At 36.0% G+C, this 21,185-nt stretch overlaps 2 protein-coding genes across 2 annotated transcripts in view; both read left to right on the top strand.

Moving 5' to 3' along the window:
• The window catches only part of CCDC141 (coiled-coil domain containing 141), a 71,523-nt gene extending 63,682 nt beyond the window's left edge, over window positions 1–7,841 (top strand). Inside the window, exons 27-29 of the mRNA XM_050340162.1 lie at window positions 5,771–5,925; window positions 6,024–6,440; window positions 7,604–7,841. Coding sequence (XP_050196119.1) covers window positions 5,771–5,925; window positions 6,024–6,161 — 293 coding nt within the window. The 3' untranslated portion in view covers window positions 6,162–6,440; window positions 7,604–7,841. The remainder of the gene's footprint in view (window positions 1–5,770; window positions 5,926–6,023; window positions 6,441–7,603) is intronic.
• Window positions 7,842–16,591: 8,750 nt separating this feature from the next.
• The window catches only part of TTN (titin), a 240,366-nt gene continuing 235,772 nt past the window's right edge, over window positions 16,592–21,185 (top strand). The window contains exons 1-2 of the mRNA XM_050339889.1: window positions 16,592–16,682; window positions 20,863–21,066. Of these exons, the coding sequence (XP_050195846.1) occupies window positions 16,592–16,682; window positions 20,863–21,066 (295 nt within the window). The remainder of the gene's footprint in view (window positions 16,683–20,862; window positions 21,067–21,185) is intronic.

Raw genomic sequence — 21,185 nt, forward strand, 5'->3', positions numbered from 1 at the left:
GTAACAGGCCACCTATTACAAGAATAGACTGGATAATGCTGTGTGTCATCTATATTAGTGTATCACTAATGTACTGGCTATTCACAAAATAAGTACAGTACCGACTGCACCAGACTTAATTCTCACGTGCTAAGTCAACATTAAATTGATTTTCTTACACTGCATCTTTCACAGTATGTACCAAACCACTTTGATGGCACGATGGATATATTACTTGGTTTTTTATTTACCAGTATTATGTGCTTATTTTACTTTCTCAGAGTGATGTTGACATAAAAACAGTTATGAAGATTTTCTAGAATCTGAGGCTGAGTTTTACTTTCTAAAATTGTTGGCATTGCAAAATGTTGGAAACAGTTGTAAGTTTTAAATGTCAGTATATACCCAGGTAGAGTGTTCCAATCTACATATAGTTTATGATTTTTTTTTTTTAACATAGACTGTATTATTTCCAACCATGTATTTTCTCATATACTTTAAAAAGATAATGGTAGGATAAATCTTCTTACCATTCATGATGAACTGACGTAGATCAGATTTAAATCTGTCTCAGTCCAGCACAGAGTCACAAACGAGAACTTTGTTCACCTACAAGTTGCATTTCACTCTTGACAAGGACAACCACAACTATTTTCTTTTAAATTAAAGTTCTAGTTTATTTAAATACTTCATAAAAAAAAACCACCTTCATTTATGAATCCTCAAATATAACTTAATTTTTGGACGTCTGTATTTGTGGTACTTGTGCAGTAAAAAGAGTTGATAAACAGCGACATGATTTTTCCTGCATCTTTGATTTCCAACTCTATGTTATAACAGCGTTGGTATAGAAAATTTATAAAGAGGAAATATTTACCTCCTCTTGCATAATTTCCTGAAATGAAGTAAACCTTTTACTGTGCAGCACGCTATTAGCAGAATACATATTGCAAATTGCCAGAGGTCAGTGAGATGGAAGACTGACATTTAGATATTTTGTCCCAGTGACTGCAACTTTATTAAAATTTTTGTAACTTTAAAAAAGGAGAAGTTCCCAAGATGAAACAACTTCACAGCAATATGAGAGGGAGCAGGAGGAGGAGGTGGTGAGCAGATGGGGGTACAAATAAATTCTAACTAAAATTGGTATTACGTTTAATGAACCGCTTTCTAAGTTCAGTCATCTCCAAAAAAATGTAGATTCATAAGAATTTTCTTAGGTATAAAAATAACCTGTTTTCCTAAAGTGTATTTGCCATTTCACAATAAAGCTAATTTTAATAATTAATATGCCTTTGAATGTTTCAGTTACCATAAAAATAAAATGTGACTTTAGGTATGGTTGTTAAAAACATGCAGCAAAGAACTTATGTGAGCAAGCTGACTTGCACAAGTGGTACATTAAGCAAAGTTTTGGTAAGAACAAACCAAAAAGCTTGTCCTACATGCTGTAAGGTTTTGCCTTTTGCAGAACTACCAGTGCTTGACAATTTTATCTTGTTCTCATAGCATTCATTTTCAGTTTTGGAAGATGAGTCTTCTATGTCATGGCTGCCCTTCAATCCTCTGTTTTTACTGAGAGTTGCCATCATTCAAAAATTAAGTGACCATGAGTGTTCTTTTGACAAAGTCTAAGTAACTTTATATAACAACCAGCTCACTTTTGAAAGTGTTGTCATTTTTGCATGTCAGTTATTATAGTTATTAAGTGCAAAAAGGTATAAATATAAGGCGAAAAATTGCCATAGCACATCTTTAGATCTTAATAACTCATAGTAGAAGTACATAATACCCTTGTTAGGTAAAAGTTTTCTCTGAGATTTTGAACATTTGTGTGAATTTTAGATTAACAAAATTTGATTTTTGTGAGTATGGTATTGCATCTGTTTTTAAACAGGAATAGTTTTAAATGCACAATTTTTAATAGATGTGTAGATGCCAGCCACATTATTACTGCTGCAAGAAACTAGATTTTAAAAAGAGTGATTAGAGATACCAGAGGCACAGCAAGACACTGAAAGTCTCCTGGTTTTAATGCTTTGCTTTGTAAACAAAGATGTACTCAACACTGATTACTGTTGTGTTGGCAGTGTGGGTTTAAATGTTCTTTATTTAAGGAATCTAATGAATATCCAAAAAAATTTGCTGGAAAATTCCTGCTGTTTTCTGTTCAGATAATCTAACAAGAAAAGAGAAAATAAGAATGACAGTGACGTAGTCTCATGATGCGCTAATGTTTCTCTGAAGAACACTCATTCTGTTTCAGCAATAATTTTAACATAATGCTTCCCCAACCTCGTGGTTTATTTTATAGTTCATGTTATGCATGCTTCACTTCCTTCTTTTTTTAACCATGATGTAGAAGCAGGGAATACATGTAGGTGTGTTGTCTTGGTTCTTTCTTGTTTTACAGTGCTAATTTTGCCTCGTCACAGTCACAGTTTTAAACCTATATTTAGTTCAAGACCCCAAAATGTTTACATCTTCTTGATTGCTCTTTTATAGAGCAGATTTAAATCTCAGTCCCTCCATCCACACAAGAAAGACATTAGGCATATAACTAGCCTGCACTGCCTTCCTCCTTCCCCATATGCAGACACCCATTAAGAAAGTGGCGAAAGATGTTGCCTGACTACAAGATGTGGAGTCGTGTGAAGGGGTGTTTACACAAGGTGTGTAAATTTGAAGGGGAAAAGGGATTAATTATTTTCATTTTTCGAGAGAAGCAGCCTGTCTGAGGGCCCAGGTTTGAGTCAGTAGGCAAAGGGAGGATGAACCATTACCGTGGTTTGCTTTGGATCAGATGTGGCTGGAGCTGCATTGGAGAAGGTGACTTCCTCTCAAATGACTGGTAAGGTATGCCTACTTCTGGACCTTTCTCCAGAGACTTTTCTAGGGTAAGCTTTTGTGTGTGTATTATCTTTTGTGGTCCAGAGGAACTGTGTCTTTAAAAATTATTCCCAAGACTTTAAAGAGGCTACATATGGTATTCAAGGAGACTGGAGCTCTGGATTATGGATATTTCAGATCAATTGGGTCATGAGACCCACTGCATATTCCTTAATAAAACTATCCTTCTGCTTGTGTTAGGAGCTTGACTGAGACAAAATTCCTAAATTATAAAGTGCAGTATCTTAATTTAGAGCCATACTGAGAAAATCTAAAGTCTCTGAGCAGTGTGGGGGCATCTGCCTAGCCTAAACTTTTAGAGAAGACAGGAAAGCTGATAAAATTGCTAATATCACAATTCAAGACATTGGAGATTGGAAATTACATGCCCAGAAAAAATTGATTAATAATAACTCTGAAGCAAATTAATAAAAATAAAGGCTGCTGAAATCAATTTGGCTTGACCTGGTACTACCTGTGTGTGAGAGAGACTTGGGGCAGGGTTGAAATCTGTGTGGTAAAGATAGATGCAGGTGATCTCTCCAGGTGCAAGTTTTGCATTGCTCCATATGGATGAGTTTTCCGTGCTGATTCCCCAGTTTGCAGCACAACTCTACTGGTTCCTACAAATACCTCATGGAATATTTAATATTTGACGAACTTATTGTCTGAAGCCATAAGAGTGGGATTTCAGTACCACTGTCTACCTGATTCCCAGCACCCCCTCTCCCCCTCCAATGCAGGAAGGGGTCTGTTCTTTCTAGCCTTTGTGGATTCATGGGATGTCCAGCCAAGAAATAATTGGTAATTGACAAGTTGTCTTAGATTATTCTGCAGTTTTGTTACGATATCACGGGAAAACCATGGTGTAATATAACCATCCATTCTATTTTGAAGGTTGCTGTCAGAGAACGAACTTTTCTTTTACAGCAGACTTTACAGCAGACTTTGTTTCCCTGCTGAGTTAAGCCCATGCCTGAAAGAGTTGTAGAAATTGTCACTTCATGGTTTTATTTGCACACACTTTCCCCTTTGCTCTCTAGAAACTGGTTATTTTAGTTTTTATGTTCTGCTGCCTTACTGATATAAAGTGAAGATGGGGTCTGATCAGTATCACCATCAGCATTCTGCCCAGATTTTTTTCAATGATAAAATCCATCCTGGTATGAGATGAAACCTGACTTCACAAGGTAATACAAACTACACAAGTAATGGAATCTAGCCAAAATTATCCCACAGACTGGCTGATGCCCACTTAATGTTTTCCACTGGAATATAAGCTAATCATGCCCTGTTTGTGACGTATTGCCAGCTACCCGCAAAGAGTAGGCAGGGGTGTAAGCTTGGTTCTCTTGCTTGAAGGGAAGCTGCAGATCTCAAATTTCTGTGCTTCAGGTGCATGCAATGCACATGCTAACTTTCAACAGCTAAGAACTGAGTCTTTTGAGCTGCTGGAATGGGCTAATACAGACCGTAGGTTAGCACAAGTATGGGAGAGTAAAACTTACATTCTTCTGCTTTTCATTGTGGCCTCCATCCTATAGTATCTGGAAAAAAACAGAAAAGCAGCTAGGCCCACATTTGACAAAAATAGCCTTGAGCTCAATATATTTGGATTTAGAAGTTGATGGGCACCTGCGTGAGATATGCTGATTTTTGTTTCATAATAGCACAAAGAAAAATATTTCTTCCTAGAACGGTGGATGCAGTAATGTTAGTGTAGCAGTTTCAAACATTTATCACACATTTCAATAACTTTCTGAGAAGGGCAGTGATGACTTTTGTTAAATATTATGAAAACATTAATTTATATTAACAAGGAGGAAGGACACATGCTTTATGTGATAGGAATACAAAATGTTAGTTTTTGTTGTAGTGTATGTCTTTGTGTGTTCTTCTGTGTATTAACACATGTTGCTTTGTACTCCCTGTGTCAAGAATACTTAGTCTGAATTCTGAGTTAAAACAAACTGAGTTAAAACATTTTTTACTGTGGCCCTGGAGGTGGAATGTAAGTGGAACCTCAGGTAAGTAGTACAGTGATTCAGTAAATCTAGCTTTACAGTGGTTAAAATTAACATTAGGTTACAAGTCACAGTAAGCAATGCTTTTTATTCAGTACAAACTGATGGTGATCATTGAAATTCCTTCAAACAATTTTGATGGGTTAATTTTTATTGGTCAGACCTTGTACTAGCCCAGATGCCACCTGTCCTTCCACAGTTGGCATGAAGCTAGCACAAAATCAGTCTCGTGTGCTTTGGGTGTTACAGTAAAAAAGCAACTATTTGCCTTGATCTGAATCAGATTTGTATTGAATGATCTGGTACATGGTTTCAGCATTAATGATGGCCAAATGACCAGTTAATGATCTTGGTCAAAGTAGTAGAGGGGCCACATTCTGACCTTTATGCTGTTGCAAATATAGATAATTTTTTTTATTTTTCAATAACATTTTATGACTAAATAAGGGGGAAAAGTGAAGGAAGAGCATGATGTACAACAATGCACTAAATGAAAAATTTTGCTCTCATGACTTTGTCACTTCCAATTTGTGTGGAATATTAACTCTTCCACCTTTACTGAAACATAATAATCCACATAGATTTGCCTACTACCTACACAAAGAACTTGATTCTTTAGTATTTCCATGAACCTAATATCACTATGCTGATGCATGAAATTCTTGGGTGTTTAATATTCATATTTTCCAACAAACATTATATTAGATAGATAAACCATGTCTGCCTACTGTCTTGCAGTTATCCTGAGTTCCAGGCATCAATAAAGGCTCTCTTTGTCTTTCAATGTGGTGAACTTTGTGAGAGCAGATTTATTTTTCAGTTACTTTAGTCGTGCCTTTTAAAATACAGTGAATATTGATTTTAATTTTTTTTTCCAGTACAGGGAAAACAGCCAAAGTTCACACAAAAGTTTGGACACAGAACTCTACAAGAAGGAGATGATTTAATCCTGCATTGCACTATACATGGAAACCCCAAACCACATGTCTGCTGGACAAAGGATGATAGCCAAGTGGTATCTGGTGATATCAGTGTATGTTCTAATGTTCTTGAATTTTTTCTTGGGAGAAAGATAATTTATTTTGCTTTATGCTACTAATACTCTCCTTTGTGCCTTCTCTTGTTTTACAGATTGAGAAATTAGGAGATACCTATTACCTTTTAAAAAGAAATGTGGTCCTTGCTGATACTGGGAAATATATCTGTCTTGCCAGCAATGAAATTGGAAAGGCACACTGCTCTGCTTTCGTAACAGTGAGAGGTGACTGACTCGTCCTGCCAGCTGCGTGCTTTCAGCACCTTGTTGCCATATTAAATGAACAACTTGTTTCCACTAATGTACATATTTTGTTTCAGAGAAAATTAAACCCCAGAAACTTCCAGTGTAACTCCGGCTAAACCAGAATGGAAAGATGGAAACTTTTCAGAAGAAGACAATGTCCCCATGACTGAGCTCGTACCCGCCCATGACACACAACGTGAGAGAGATCAGACAGTAAAGTAATTTGCAATTTACTCTGTGCTACGACTTCGGCTGCTGCAATAGCTGTAAGGACCTTAATTTACAAAGCACAAATCAAACACTCTTCCTAATACTATGAATATTGGTATAATTTAAATGAAGTCCATAATACGTGAATGCCTTTTTCATTTAATTCTTCATCAAAAGATGTGCAATTGTTAGATGAAAGACCTTGTAATACACAGACAATTGAGTCTATGCAAGGTATTCAGATTTAGTGAAATAATTTTTTTGAAATCTAGGCCTAGATCTTAACCTAGATATTATTGTAAGATTGAAGAGCTCAAAGATACAAAACATTCTAAAAGTTCAAATTGATGGAACTACGTGAGCATGTTAAGTAAAGTTTTCTACTTGGCAAGTTTTATTCAGAAGTCCTAATAGCACAGGAACAGTCATTGTTCATTAATTGAATAAAGATAACAAATCTTCTCACTGTGCAATTTCAGAAGATTAAATAAATGGGATGCATCAAGTCACCAGTCCTTGTGGTGACTTCTAGCACAAGATGAAATCTTACCTCCTCAATTTAGGCTTCGATAAGAAAGAGCAGTGTTATTTTGACTTTTCGGTTCCTGAGATTGGTCTATCTAGATGTAGAGAACACAAAAACAGAAGGGAAAATTATTGCATATGTTGACTCAAAAGCTTTGTTGGTGTCATCGTGAGCTGCCTGCACACTTTCCTTCATGTCTAGCTGATGAAGCATTGATCCCACATATTTTGTTCAGGGTTTTGGGTTGGATTTTTTTTTTTTTTTTTTTTGGAAGGTGGTTTTGGTTGGTTGTTGGCTTTGTTTGTGTTTTTATTGTTATTGTTTGGTTATTTGATTTTTTTTCTGTAGTGCTGCGGTATGCCAGGTATTCCTAAGCCAGAAAAAAAATAAAAAAGGCATGAAAGATCATGGTAATTTTACTTGAGGCACATAGAAACTGTATGATTAAAACATGCAGACCATACAGAAAGGTCAAATTTATTCTATTTTTTAATACTAATTTTTTTTCATATCTTCTGTTCTTTATAACTAAAGTGCCTTCTGGTAAACAAGATGAGATTTAAGATTTTTTTTTTTTTTGTCTAGAATCACTCTTTATTTGATCTCTAATCTTGTACTGTCTCAGGATCACAGGGAGCTGTCTTTGCCACCATTAAAAATATAGGCAATATTAACTGACCTTTTTTTACACAGGTTTAAAGAGAAAGCCTGGCTTCAAGGAGTGTATCTTGAACTTGAGAGGCCATGAGAGATTAGCTTCAGTTTGAGACAGCATCCCATTCTTCTGCCTGATGCAGTGGAACAGAAGATGGACTGAAGTACAAGATGCCTGAGGATGTTTGTGTTTTTGCTGTGTCCATTAGTAGATACTGGCCATTAGTAGATACACTGTTGAGGAGAAGATGAATCTTTGAGTGCTATCCAATATAGTTCTAGGTTACATTATGTATTTTGTTTCTTTACGAATAAATTGTTACTAAAATTCACTTGTGTACAGCTTTTATTAGGCGATTTATAATTTTTTGTGGTTTGGTTTGGTTTGTTAGACAAACCTAACAAAAGATAATGATAGAAAAATATTAACCTTTAAAATTACATATATCCTTGGTCATTTGTCAGTACCCACTATTTTGTTCTCCTATAAATTCCATTAATGCTATAAATTACATCAGTGCTATGAATTCCATCAACAGATCTTCCCATTAGGTTATATATGGAATTAGGATTTAGAACAAAGTGAGTTTATAACTATTTTTTGGGTTTTAAAATATAGGGTGAATTGGCATATTTCTAACACTTTTGAGACATTTTGAGGAGACCAGGGACCAAACAGAGTGGTTATTAATATCAGCAAACCTTGTCTAAAGCTTGATTTGTACTGAGTGTCTTCAGGGAAGAGAGTCTCTCTCTAAGGCAGCATAATAGAGAAGTCTTCCACTATGTTGGTTCTGCTTTCAGGACTAGATTAGTGTGACAGTACAGTCCATTTCCAGTTGGTGCATGTCATTACAGTCCAAAGGAGTGCTCTGTGGAAGGATTCTTTACAGAGAGGTTAATGAGGCATTGGAATGGGCTGCCCGGAGAGGTGGTGGATTCTCTGTCCCTGGAGGTATTTAAGAAGAGACTGGATGTGGCACTTAGTGTCATGGTCTAGTAACTTTGGTGGTAGTGGATCAAAGGTTGGACTTGATGATCTCAGAGGTCCTTTCCAACCCATCTGATTCTTTGATTCCATGATTCTATGATATGCTATTTTCAAAGCACATTTTTAGTTTTGCCAAGGACTTTTCAATAACAGAATTCCTTAAGAGCCACAGCACCCATTCAGGATTTAAAAACCCTGAACTGAAATGGAATCTTTTGGATTGTAGGGGAGTTATTAGCATGATGAAATCCTTGTCTCCATGTCTTGAATTCAGAGTTTAACTATCTTTTTCAATTCACTGCAGAGCTTCTTGCAGAGCAGGATGTGGACTTTTGAGGTGTCATTAATTTACAACATTGAAAAAGGTAGTTCAGAAAACTCCTCATTTTCAGTGGCTGTTTGACTGCCACAATAGCCAACAGAACATCTAGTTAGACTTGAGAATAACAGTTCTACAGCTTGAGCCTTCTGATTCAGATTGTCAGAGGCCTACCTTGCAAATGATTCCTGCTACTCAGACCTCCGCTTCTGGCTTGGAGTGGCTTGGCCAATGCCACAGATACACGTGCACTGTGCAAGTCCCTGTCACCCAACATTCTGTCATTCTTAATATGTACATTGATTAGACCTACTCTAGTTTTGCATACCACAGCAATGCACTCACACTTTTCACAGAGAGCAGAGAAAGGTGTAAGAAGTGCAGCACTTTTGTGCTTCGTTCAAGCAGATGTCATTTGTGCAAAACTGGGACTGAAATAACATGTTTGAGGATTGCTTAAATCTTATCATCAAAACATTAAATATTTGTCTCTATCAAGATGTAGGTTCAGTGGTAGAAACTTAAATTTATCTCCAGTTTAAAGTACAAGCAGAGAGGAAATGAGCTGGAAAAAAATATCATGTACATGTCTTCACCTGATCACACAAATCACTTGCTTGACATTATGGAAAAGTCAATGGCATCCTGCCCACAGAAGAGTCACAAGGCTATGTATATGTGCACATAAATATAGTAGCTGAGGACTGAGGTACTTGCTCTGCATACTACACTGTATCTCTCACAAACAGCCTTTTCCAAAATGGAATGAAGACAAGTATTCAGCATCTCCTGGATTCTATACAATTAGCTTTCCTGACTAAGCCCCTTCTTTGCATATTATTTAGATTTAAAGGTGTCACAGAAAATATTGTGTTTCTAACTGTACTCACAGTCAGAGGACTCACAAAGTAAATATCAGACGTCCACTTCCCTCTGCCCTCCCCTCCCAAAAAACATAAACTCCATAAAATTAATGCTCTTTCCTCAGTTGAAATCTGTTAGTATGGCATATTTTCCTATTTAGTAATTAATTCTCTAGAAATGAAACTGTAGAATTCCATGCTTGCTGATCGTGGGTGCTCATCGTGTATTGGATTCTTTTTGCTTTCCCTCTTGATTGTTAGTCTGTGAGAAAAACTTTAATATTTGAGGTGGACTTTTTTCCTGTTGATTCACAAACACAACTTTACTTAGGAAGAAGAAAAGTGTTAATGCTTTCAAAATAATACATGGAGTGAAACAAAAATCTGTATATCTGTTCTTAACCATCGTTTTCTTACAAAATACTAGACAGTGGTGTTTATGAATAAATAAAAAATCCAGCAACTCTCTTTTGCCAGTGAGTAAAACAAATATTGTTCCAAGTGTTCCCAGGCAATGGATCCATTATGAAAAATGGTAAGTGTGTTTGTTTCTTTTCATTTTACAAATCATAGGTGTCTGTGAATTTATTAACAACTTTCCTAAATTGACAGACTGTATGTATCTATTAAGTGCTAAGGACTGTCTCGATGTTAGATACCACTTGTCCCCAGTACAAGGATGCTAATTAGTGTTTTGTGGAAGAAAGTGGAACAGTTAGTAAACATATTGTTTACTCAGTGGCTAGTTTCTTTTAGTAGGGCCCTGCTTTCTAATATGAAGAGCTGAGCAAGTAATATTTTTATGCCTTCCTTGTTCCACATATGTCAATGTGAGAGGATGATATATAAAGAAATAATATACAAGGAAAGCTTGTGAAAAGTGACATCTGTAAAATTCCTTCTTAGGTGTTTCCAAGGAGATGATAACTATCTACATGAACTTAGTGAATAGGGACACTGAAAATGTGCAGTTTCCAGTAAGTTCTTTACATATGAAACAGCTAAAAACAGTTTTAAAAAATGCTTATTGCCTTACTTATCTTTTCTGCTTTTGAAGCAATTCACAGTACCTTCTTTAGTAACCATTTTTTTGCAAACAAGCTTTATTTTGTATTGAAAAAGATTAATATATCTGGCATAATCAGTTGCAATGGCTCAGGGAAGAGTTGTTGGGATCTGAAAATGTGGCAGCTTTTCAGAAAATGGCTGCAGCAGGCATATGTGGGCATTCTTGTGAATATAATTCAATTTATAGCCTTTATTTAAGGTTCTTAAGGTATTGCTACATAGTGCTGCTTGTTGTATTTGCAGGGGAAGAGGAGTAGATGAAGGTGGTGGAAATCTGTTTTGATTTCAGGTCAGGATTTGTTTGTTTAACAGTTAAAAATTTTTTAGTTATTTCTAAGTTTAAAGAAAGTAATTGTGTGGGAGGAGGGAAAGTAGTATTTTTTTCAAAAGTTGACTTGGAAAACTGGAAATTCAGCAAAGATATAATATATAAGTACATCTTGGGTTCTGTTTTGTCAGTTCTTTAAGCTTTAAGGATAGCATCAGTGACCAAATTATTTAATTCATTACTCATTTGGTTCTGTATATTTGGTTGGAAGACAGAGTGAAATAAAAATAGTAAATGAAAGGATGTATCATAGTTATTGTATAAGAAAGAATGGGATGAAGAATTAAGGGAGTGAGAGAAAATGTAATAAGAGAAGGAAATGGTAAAGGTACTGATTCTTTTTTCACGGCTTGTAAATTAGCATGTGTAAATAGACTAAGGGAGCAGGAAAGCAGGGTTTATGCTGGCTGTGCAGCTACAGCACACTACCCTAGTAGTAGAACACCACTACTGCTTGACAAATAATGAAGGAAAGATTGTGTATTTAAAAAAAATACATTAGGAGATTCCACTCAAAAAAGCACATTGAAAACTTGCCTAAGTGGCACTTAGTCCATGTAAACAGTACAGCTTTCAGTGTTCAAAAAAGAATGAATTTTGTCTTTCAGCTGACTAGTCTTTAGCTTTCAAAGCATCTTCATGTTGGCCTATCAGAGTAATCATTCCTTATGTGCAGCTGCACTCATGAAGTCATTGGGATGATTAGAATTTATCAAAGTGGATCTCATAGAAAGAGATCACTGGTGTCCACATCACAATGTTTCACTGTGTTGAAGATTACCTGCTATTTCTTAAATGTGTTGTGGCCTACAGTGTTGTACATATATTTTAGTAACTTGGGCAATATATAGTTCATCCTTCAAATAGTAACAGACTGAAGCAAATGATGAAATTTTTATAACTATCTACAATTTAAATATCTGTGGAAAAAAAAAAGTCTTTGTCATTATCTGGATCTGACTTTTGTTACAACTTGGAGCAAAAAACAATATCATTTTTACCAGCAGTGTCTTTGCTTGCTATAATAGGACCTGAAGTCATCCTTCAGCTTTTTATTGTGGATACACTATATGACACTAAAAAAAAGAAATCATGTGGTATAAATGTGACAGAAGGCATGCATTATAAATAATTCATATTTTCTCGAGGACATTAGGTAAATATTTTACTCTTCAATTTCATCATTTCTGTATTCAGCTTAAAAAGCTGAGAAGGTACAAACTTTTGTTGGAATGAAAATAGATTTAATAAAGATCAAAAGCAAATGTAAAAGTTCAAATAAATAAGGAATTTAATTTTTAAAATTCAGTATTTTTAAAATACAATATTGTTTACTTATTTGAATGCAGCAAAACTTTTTCCTTGTAACTTTCTATTATTGTTATCAGTCATTGTTGACTTGATTGAAATAGAAAAATTTGAACTTCTGACCATCTTGTAACTTCATAAATGACAGTTTGTGCATTTCTGCCATTTAGAAATTATTACATGTTCTTAAATTTTTTCATTGTTTATTTGACTTAGACATCATCATTAGGCTAGCTGTATTTTTTAAGTCTGCAATACTAGCCTGTGTTTTTAATCCAAGTCTGATTTTTCATTGACTACTGTGAGGTTTAAATACAGAGAAAAACAGCCATCTGCTAATTTAGCAGGTCTCTGTTTAGAATTAGAAATTTTATACTCTTTAAACAACTTTCCTTGGACATTTTGTGTCTTTTAGTAGAAACTAACTTGACCTCCCCCTTTTTGCGTAGTGTTGAATTTCCTATTATACCAAGTCTTGTACAGAGTGATTAGGCTCTCTGACATCTATTTGCAAGAAAAAGTCACAACTGAGTCACAGAACTCTGACTTTCAACCTCTGTGAGAGTCCAGGTAGTAGCAGTGCAGAGAATATTTCTCCAGTTTGTTTGCTGTTAATACTGCTGCATGCCAAGAGTAGTCATGAAGTCACCACCTTATGGGATGGATAAATTAAAGGGCAGATCAAATTTCTGAAGTTATTTTATGAGATCACAGCAATATGGAATTTCTTGTTTCTTTCAGATCTGCAAACTAAGTTCATACTCTCTTGCAGCGCTGGAAGTCTCTTTCTCCTTGGCTTTCTCATTTCTGAAACTCCTGCTAAGAGGTTTCCTTCAGGTTGTTTTCAAACACAAGTGCAGCTGACAGTACAAAACTGGAGCCTGTGTTTATTTCTCTAGGTATCCTTGAGGAGATCCTTTTCAATGTAGAACTTGGTAACAGCAGACTGAACTCCTCCGTTTATCAAACCAGCTAAGCACATGCTTGATTTTAAGCACAGATGTAGTCTAGAGCTTTCTAGATGTGCATTACATATATTCCACTTCATGGAGAAGGAAAAGGATTTTTGAATAAGAAGGCAGGAATGGAAACAGGCAATTATGGTGTTGCAGTAAAACACCTCCCATTCAAGCCATAAATAAGAGTAGTCTTCTAACTGATGTCTGATTCAGAAGTAACCACTCTAATGGTACAATCAGCACATCGGTGACAAAGCTGGGCTAGTGGAATTTCACAAACTAATATGCTATTCCATGGCTGACTAACTGTGGTCTTCACAAGGCTACACAGGTCTAGAAGAAGCTATTAGACTTAAAATCTGGGGAGTTTTAGAAATTACAGCATTTTTATGTAATTTTACGTTCACATTTGTATTGCTGCCCGTTGTACACTACTGTTTGTTAAGCTTCACTACTTGGAACATCCAATGGAAAAATTATGAAGGAAACAAAACCCCACACACCAAATCTATGCATTACCAAATACAATTTTAGAATTCAAAGTTAAAGAAAAAAAATTTAAACAGTGTATTCTAATAGTGGACAGCCACATATCTGAGCTCAGCATACTTATTTAGTCTGGTGATTGACAGATGCATTTGGTAGCTTCTTGGGTGTTTTATAATGGAAGAAAATAAGGCTGAATCTCACTGATATGATGACTTGTGACTCGTTCATATGCTTTGCTAAAATGCTTCTTTATTACTTTCTTTGTCTTGTGATTGTGACTTAGGAAATTTGCAATGGCTTGTAAACTGCGCATTATAAACAAAATTGAATTATAAATCAAAAGCTTTGGAACGGCTGAGGTTTCCTTAGTGAATCCCTTTTGTGCCTCCAAAATTAGCACTGTCAGTCAAAACCAACAGGTGGTGTATGGTTACAGAGAGTGAATCCCCTCTCACAGGATACTTTCTTTTAGGAAACCAATCAGAACTGGCACTGACGTGATGAGGCAGACCTGTCAGCAGAGCTGGGGTATATAAAGCGAAACAACTATGTTAGCACTTCTGAGCAGTCGAGCATTCCCCGCCTCGCCTCGGGTGTAGGGATTGCAAAAAAACAAAACTACACTGTCAAGACCGTGTAGTTTTGTTTTTTATGATTAGAGGCTCTACAATTCTCATGCTGGGATTGTCTAAAGAAATCTTACTCGGGATAAGGACGTCGTTCAAGAAGATTTCGTTGGGCTTAGCCCACTCTTGCAGGCACTTTGAGAGATCAGGTTAGTGTCGTGTTTCTGCTGGTGTAAAAAATGTTTTATCAGTCATTAATAATCCTGATACAATCTAATTTTTATAAATTTGGTCATGGGGGGGTATAGGTTTCAGGATATAGACATGGAGCACTTAAATTCTCTGTCAAGATTGTATCTTAAGTTACTGGAGTAAGCTTTCGTAACTCTCAGCAAGAAGTTTTTTTCAAGTATATTTTATTGTTAAAGACTATAAATTAAAGGTTTAAAAGTGTATGGAAACATCTGCTTAGCTTAAAAACTCCTTTCTCTTGGGAGTGTTCAAGGTTATGCTACTGAGAGATAAACTGAGAAGCTCCCAGAATAGCTCTGATAAAATGCATATGGTATCAGCTAAGCACTGATGACTTTTTAAGGGAAACAACTGCTAAGGTATCAGTTACATGGCAGCCCTGGAACACTTGTCTGCTGTCATTCATAGCTGTAGAGGTTATTTCTGGAACATGACATTTCAGACACATAGTTTCAATTCTAATTATACAAGAACCCTTATAAGATCAGATGTTCATCACCAGAATTTGCCTAGACAATGAAATATATAAACTTTGTGTGAACTCAGTGACAATTTTATGTAATTAAATTATTTCTGATCTATTCTGAAGTCAGGAAACTACATATATATAAAAGCTTTGATAATGTTTCCGTATATTTTAGCTGAGCTTCAAAACATAGTCATAACTTAAGCTGAATATCCAGTTCTGCCCTTCTGTACTTACTGTATGTATGCATCAGGCCCTGACTTCTGTGAAGGCATTCATGTAATGAAGAATTTTTACCCCTATGAAAGGTAGAATAAATTTGGCTCAGAGTGAAAGAAACTTTGCTTTCTCATTTTTGAGTTAAGCTTGGGATTGTCACAAAATCTGGCACAAAAGCCAAAGTAAACTGAATTAAATATGTGAGCAAGATTGGCTTGAAAAAATTTTGGGGTTAACCCTTGTTTGTTAAGACCTGATATGCTCTCAGGGGAATTTTATAATGAGAAAAATTATAACTTTAATAGATGTATAATACCATAAAAAAGATACTAGCTACATTTTTAAAAACCACATGATTTTACATCAGTAAATAAATATGCTCATGCAAATATAAAATACTTTTCTAGTGCAGTGTGCTATTTCAAAGTGGGATCTTTTGGCATAGCAAGAGAAAGCAAACTTTCTTTCAGATTTCACATGGCTCTGCAGTTGTTCAAACCATCAGTGTCAGTGGCTACCTTATATCCTAGCTCACATTTCGAAGGTTGCTGTCTTCCCATATTCAAAATTCCACTGAGATACTCTCTAAGAAAGACTAGAATTTTATCTGCATCTTTAATGTCAATATGCTTCTGTAAAAAGAAATTCACTACTTACTGACTGCTTTTAAAATTGTTTCCTGTAATTTTGATCATTATTATGAGCCAAATACATTGAAGACCTTTACATTCTTTCAGTTCCTGCTTAGTGACCTAGATATCTTCTCACTGGAAAATGCAAATGCTTTACACCAACAAAACATTTTAAGAAATTATACATGGAAATTATTTTCTCTTCAGATAAAAAGGTTAATAGATGAATAGAGGCTGGGTGACCTGTGGAAGGTCATGCAGTGAGTTAAGCAGAATTTTGTCTTCTGCTGCACACTTGCAATGCTAAAGCACACCTCCACTAAATATAATGGTTTCACATCAAATTCAGCCAAGCATTCTCTAAGAATAATGTGCTGTACAGCTTTGTCAAAATCTACACTCTTCACATCTCACCAGGTCATTCTGATTTAAAACTTACAAGAGTACATTGTTCTGAAAATAATTACAAATACTCTTAAAATCTAGCAAGAAGGCAGTGCATATAATAACATTTTCACTATTTATGTCTAATGATGGTATTTTTTTGCTTGCAGAGTGCCTGTAAAGATGACGACAAAAGCACCAACATTTACGCAGCCGTTACAAAGTGTTGTGGCACTGGAGGGTAGTGCCGCAACCTTTGAGGCTCATATTAGTGGTAAGGTTTTGCTTCATTCTTCCAAGATTTATTACTTTTTATTAATATTTTTTTCCAATGTTTATGCTAAGAAAAATGATAACACTTTCCATGACCATAACCTGATCTGAATGGGTGAAGATGAGTGCTGAAATATGGATATATATCTATATCATACTGTACTGATCAGCACTGTGAGGTGCTGTCACATATGTACAAACACGCTGCATGCGGTTACTGACCAAGTAGTAGCCAATCATCCTGCCATGCCACTGGTGTCTAATTCTCATGTATGTCAGAACCATCAAAAGGAATTTTATATGGGTGCAGAGAGAATAATCTTGTTTGGGTGATGATTGGACAGAATGAGGAGTGAAGGTGCAAAGGGCAAGGCTTGTGCTAGTTCTTCAATGACCTTGTGCTAAGCCTTACTCTAGCTAAGCTGTATTTCTCCCTCCTGTGCCCTTAAGTTTACTTAATTCCAGAGTTCCAGCAACGGGGTTAAAAGCACAAAATCTAGGTCCACCTGGTGACTGAAGAGGGCAGAAAACCTAGCATTGCACACAGTAGACGTGTATGGTGATCTTGATGGTAGCTCAAGGCTAGATTAATATAATTTAAATTGTTGATGTGACTTAAAGATGCCAGATGCCACGTAATTTACAGGATACTTAATTTCTCTAGTCTACATGGTATTCAAACACCCTATCTTGTGCAAAACCCCATGCAAACTCCTGAGATAATGTTACCAGATAACCAACACCCTGTTCTAAGTGTGTCTCTGACCTCGGCAGTGACTAAGGAGAAATGACATGTGTTCTCTGCTGATGGAATTATATTGTCTTACAGGCATTAGCAATGTGATGATCCACATACCATAAAACACTACTCAGATGCTCTGTGACAGGTGCAAACACATGATCTGTCCAGCTATAAAGATCTCTGACATCTATAATCCACTGTGGTTCATCCCCTGGTCCCTTTGGATAACACTAGCTCACACAAGGGGTTTGAACATGTCCTGTAGTCTACATGCATGATATTTTTTTCATGCCATATTCTGTTCTTTGGCCCTTGCTCTTCAGTTAATTGCCCTGATCTTCTCTTCTTGCCTGTACACTGAAAATATTCTGTGAAAAGTTTTTTCCACGGTTGATTACAATACTTATTACAAATATATAAATATATTATCAGAACAAGATAGGATGTTAATATTATGACTCAGTGTATGATATTGGCTATTTTCATTTGTGTGATATCATGGAATACTAGGGAGGGGAGCTTGATTTCTTACTAAGTGAAGCTAAATCAGTTTTTCTAATAACATGCCATATTGGATGTTAGTTTCAAATATCTTGTGAGTCAATCTCTTTTTAGCTTTTGTTCACATTGTGAGATTCTGGTATATCTTTCCTGCCCTAAAGGCATCCACCAAGGTTGAAAGATCGAACAGTGACTTAGCATTTAGTTTTTCTAAGGTGTTACAAACAGGAGAGTTTTATTTCTTGAACTAATTGCATAAAGGACTACACAACTTTATTCTGCCCCTTCTATCCATAATGAAATATTGTGGATTTGAAATGCAGAATTTCTTTTTATCTCTGATAACACTGATTTTTTATATACAAGTCAAGTATTAATACAGAGCTACAATTCAAATGTGAAGAGTTCATTTAATCTAAGGGTATCAAGAAGAGCTTAGCAACCACCTGAGATGCTATTTTGCTGTGTGTAAACTAGAACAAATTAATTTTATTCTTATATTAGACTGTGAATTAAGTGCCACATTACGAAGGTTTGATATGAGACATAAATACTCAGCATGTAACAGAACTCTCAGAAAGCACAGAAGACACAAACCCTGTGATTAAAAGCAGTAAATGCCAGAGCAAGGGGAGTCCTGCTGGGTCAGCAGCGGCTCAGGGGTCATGAGACAAGGAAGTCTGAAGTGCTGCCAGCATTAGAACTGTGCCCATCCTCATGTCTCCACAGCACTGATCAAGTTTGATTTTTTTCATAAAGAACTAACCTGTAGCCTGCTTACCTCTCTTTGAACTTATATTTTCAGGTATTACCCAGTGCAAGACAGCCTTTAAACCCTGCTTATGTTGAAAGCAGCACATACATCGTACACAAGTTGGCAGTTCCTCTCACAACATTGTCAGAAGAATCTCATTTAATTCAATTACTTAAACAGTGGATTTGAGGCACTTTGGATTGATTTTCTTTTTTTGGCATTAAAGCTCAAAAAACCTCAAGGACAGTTAAATGAAAAATGAATAAAATGAAAAAGATTGTCCTAATAATGAATAGTGAAATCCTAGTGTCATTTGTCACATCTAGAAGCAAATCCCTGCTCCATATGGACCAGGCAAAAATAATCTATAATCTGAGGTAGATCTTACCATTTAGTGCCTAGCTGTCTGGCATGGAACTAGCAGAGTGCTAGTAAATTTGTGGAGTTGAGTTTTTTTATTATCAATTTGAGCTTAGATTTTCAAAATGGCTTTTAACTTTGGATCCTTGGATACAGCAGTTCGAGACATCAAAATATACTCCATTTCTAGAATGCAGACCTTTTCAACCTGCCACATAAACTCCCATGTTTGCTAATTATCATATAATGCTGACCCAAGAAAATAAAACATTTTGATGTTACAAGAAATCCTCTATAGAGGACAGAGGTTTTTGGTTGCCTACCTTAAAATGTTTTTAAACTAATTTTTACAAAATGTTGAAGACACATAGCTCTGAATGGAATCACTGGGATCTGCTGGACACTCTGTGTTTATGGTGATAATGCCCAAGTCGTTCTACACCAGTAGTACAAAATTGAAGCATACCTTCCCATCAGGGCTGTTTGATAACTTCCATCTGTGGAATTAACACTTAAAAGTATTTTTAAGCTTTTGATTTCTAATCGTCTCTAAAACTGTCCACGTTCTCTGTGCGTGAGAGTTTGTTTTACTTATGTCTAAATTTCAGTATTTTACTATGAGCAAAATTTTAAACTTTCCTAATTAAATCTGGTGTGACTGCAGCCAACCAGTAAAAGTTCCAATCTATGTATCTCAGCTTCTCATTCATTTTAGTCTCACATGGTCATTTTCCTGGCACATTAAAATCCATAATGACTTATTTGGTTTATAGGAGGGATACACTAGAAAGGAAGCAGAATTCTGTGGCCCTGGGGTTTTCCAAACCACAGAGTAGAACTGAGAAAATTACTTCAGCTGTAAATACAGTCTCAGATTTCATTCCTGAGCCCCAGTACAGTTCAGTTGGTGATTTGGGTTGAGTGTAGAAATACATGAAGTGAAATTGTGGGAATTTTAATTTTGAAGAAATGGTGTTCTAGGACTACAGAAAAGACTTTGAGCTGGAACCATCTCCTTAAATTAGCTGTTCCACTTACATGGCTCATATAAAAATTTTACTTATTCATCAAATGCATTTCAGTTGCTCAATAATTTTGGCTGAGTAGAAAACTGTGAAGAGAATTTCCATTGGGAATATAAAATTACCATTAGATTTTTCTGGCCAGAAGAGTCTTCCTCTTGACCCTGACAACAAAAGAATAATATATTTGAACAAGATCAATATATTTGAAAAGATCAGCTAATTCCAGATGACTGCTGTCAATCAAACTCAAAAAATTTGAAAAAAAAGGAATAAAATCCCCCAAAACTTGGATAGCACTTGAATTTAATGTCTACAGCATTCATTTTTTCTGTCACTTCATTTTCTAAAACCATGTAGTGTTAGAACAAATACTTGGTGGGAAGTACTGATTTTTACATTGTCTCCAAACTGCTGCACTGGATAAATTTGTTATCAATAAGCAATGCTACTTAGATTCTAGCAAATAAATTTTAAAAATACCTCATGTGCTTTAATCCATCTCCCTCATGATTATGATGAAGTTTTATTCCTGAACAGAACTGCCAAACACTACAGTCCCCTCATTATTCAAGTGATTTCCTAAATGCAGGAGCTTGTGCAGCTGCCCTATTGCTCTGTGCATTTTAAAGACCTTTCTAAAATTCCTTTGCCACTGTGTCCCTGGACATATAATCATATATCGGTGCCTATGCCATTATGCTCTACTATAACCATGAGTACACGAGTGTGTATTACGATAATGTTTTATATCTGGCATTTCATAGCATCTTAATCTCCATTTGTCTTCCTTTTTCTTTAGGTTTCCCAGTTCCTGAGGTGAACTGGTATCGGGATGGCCAGGTTCTCTCTGCTGCAACTCTGCCCGGTGTGCAGATCTCGTTTAGTGATGGCCGCGCTAAACTGGTGATCCCCACCGTGACAGAAGCGAACAGCGGAAGATACACCGTACAAGCCACCAATGGATCTGGGCAAGCAACTAGTACTGCTGAGCTGCTTGTCACAGGTATAAAGCAGCTAAAGAAATGCTCCTCTGTCTGCTAACAATGTGAGAAAGAGAGTGATAGCAGAAGAGTCACAGATAATGAAAAAAGTTCAGATTTGAAGTGTATGGTCAGCAAAATA

The sequence above is a fragment of the Myiozetetes cayanensis genome, unplaced genomic scaffold (assembly GCF_022539395.1).
Source record: "Myiozetetes cayanensis isolate MyiCay16 unplaced genomic scaffold, myiCay2020 scf9, whole genome shotgun sequence".
Lineage (NCBI taxonomy): Eukaryota > Metazoa > Chordata > Aves > Passeriformes > Tyrannidae > Myiozetetes > Myiozetetes cayanensis.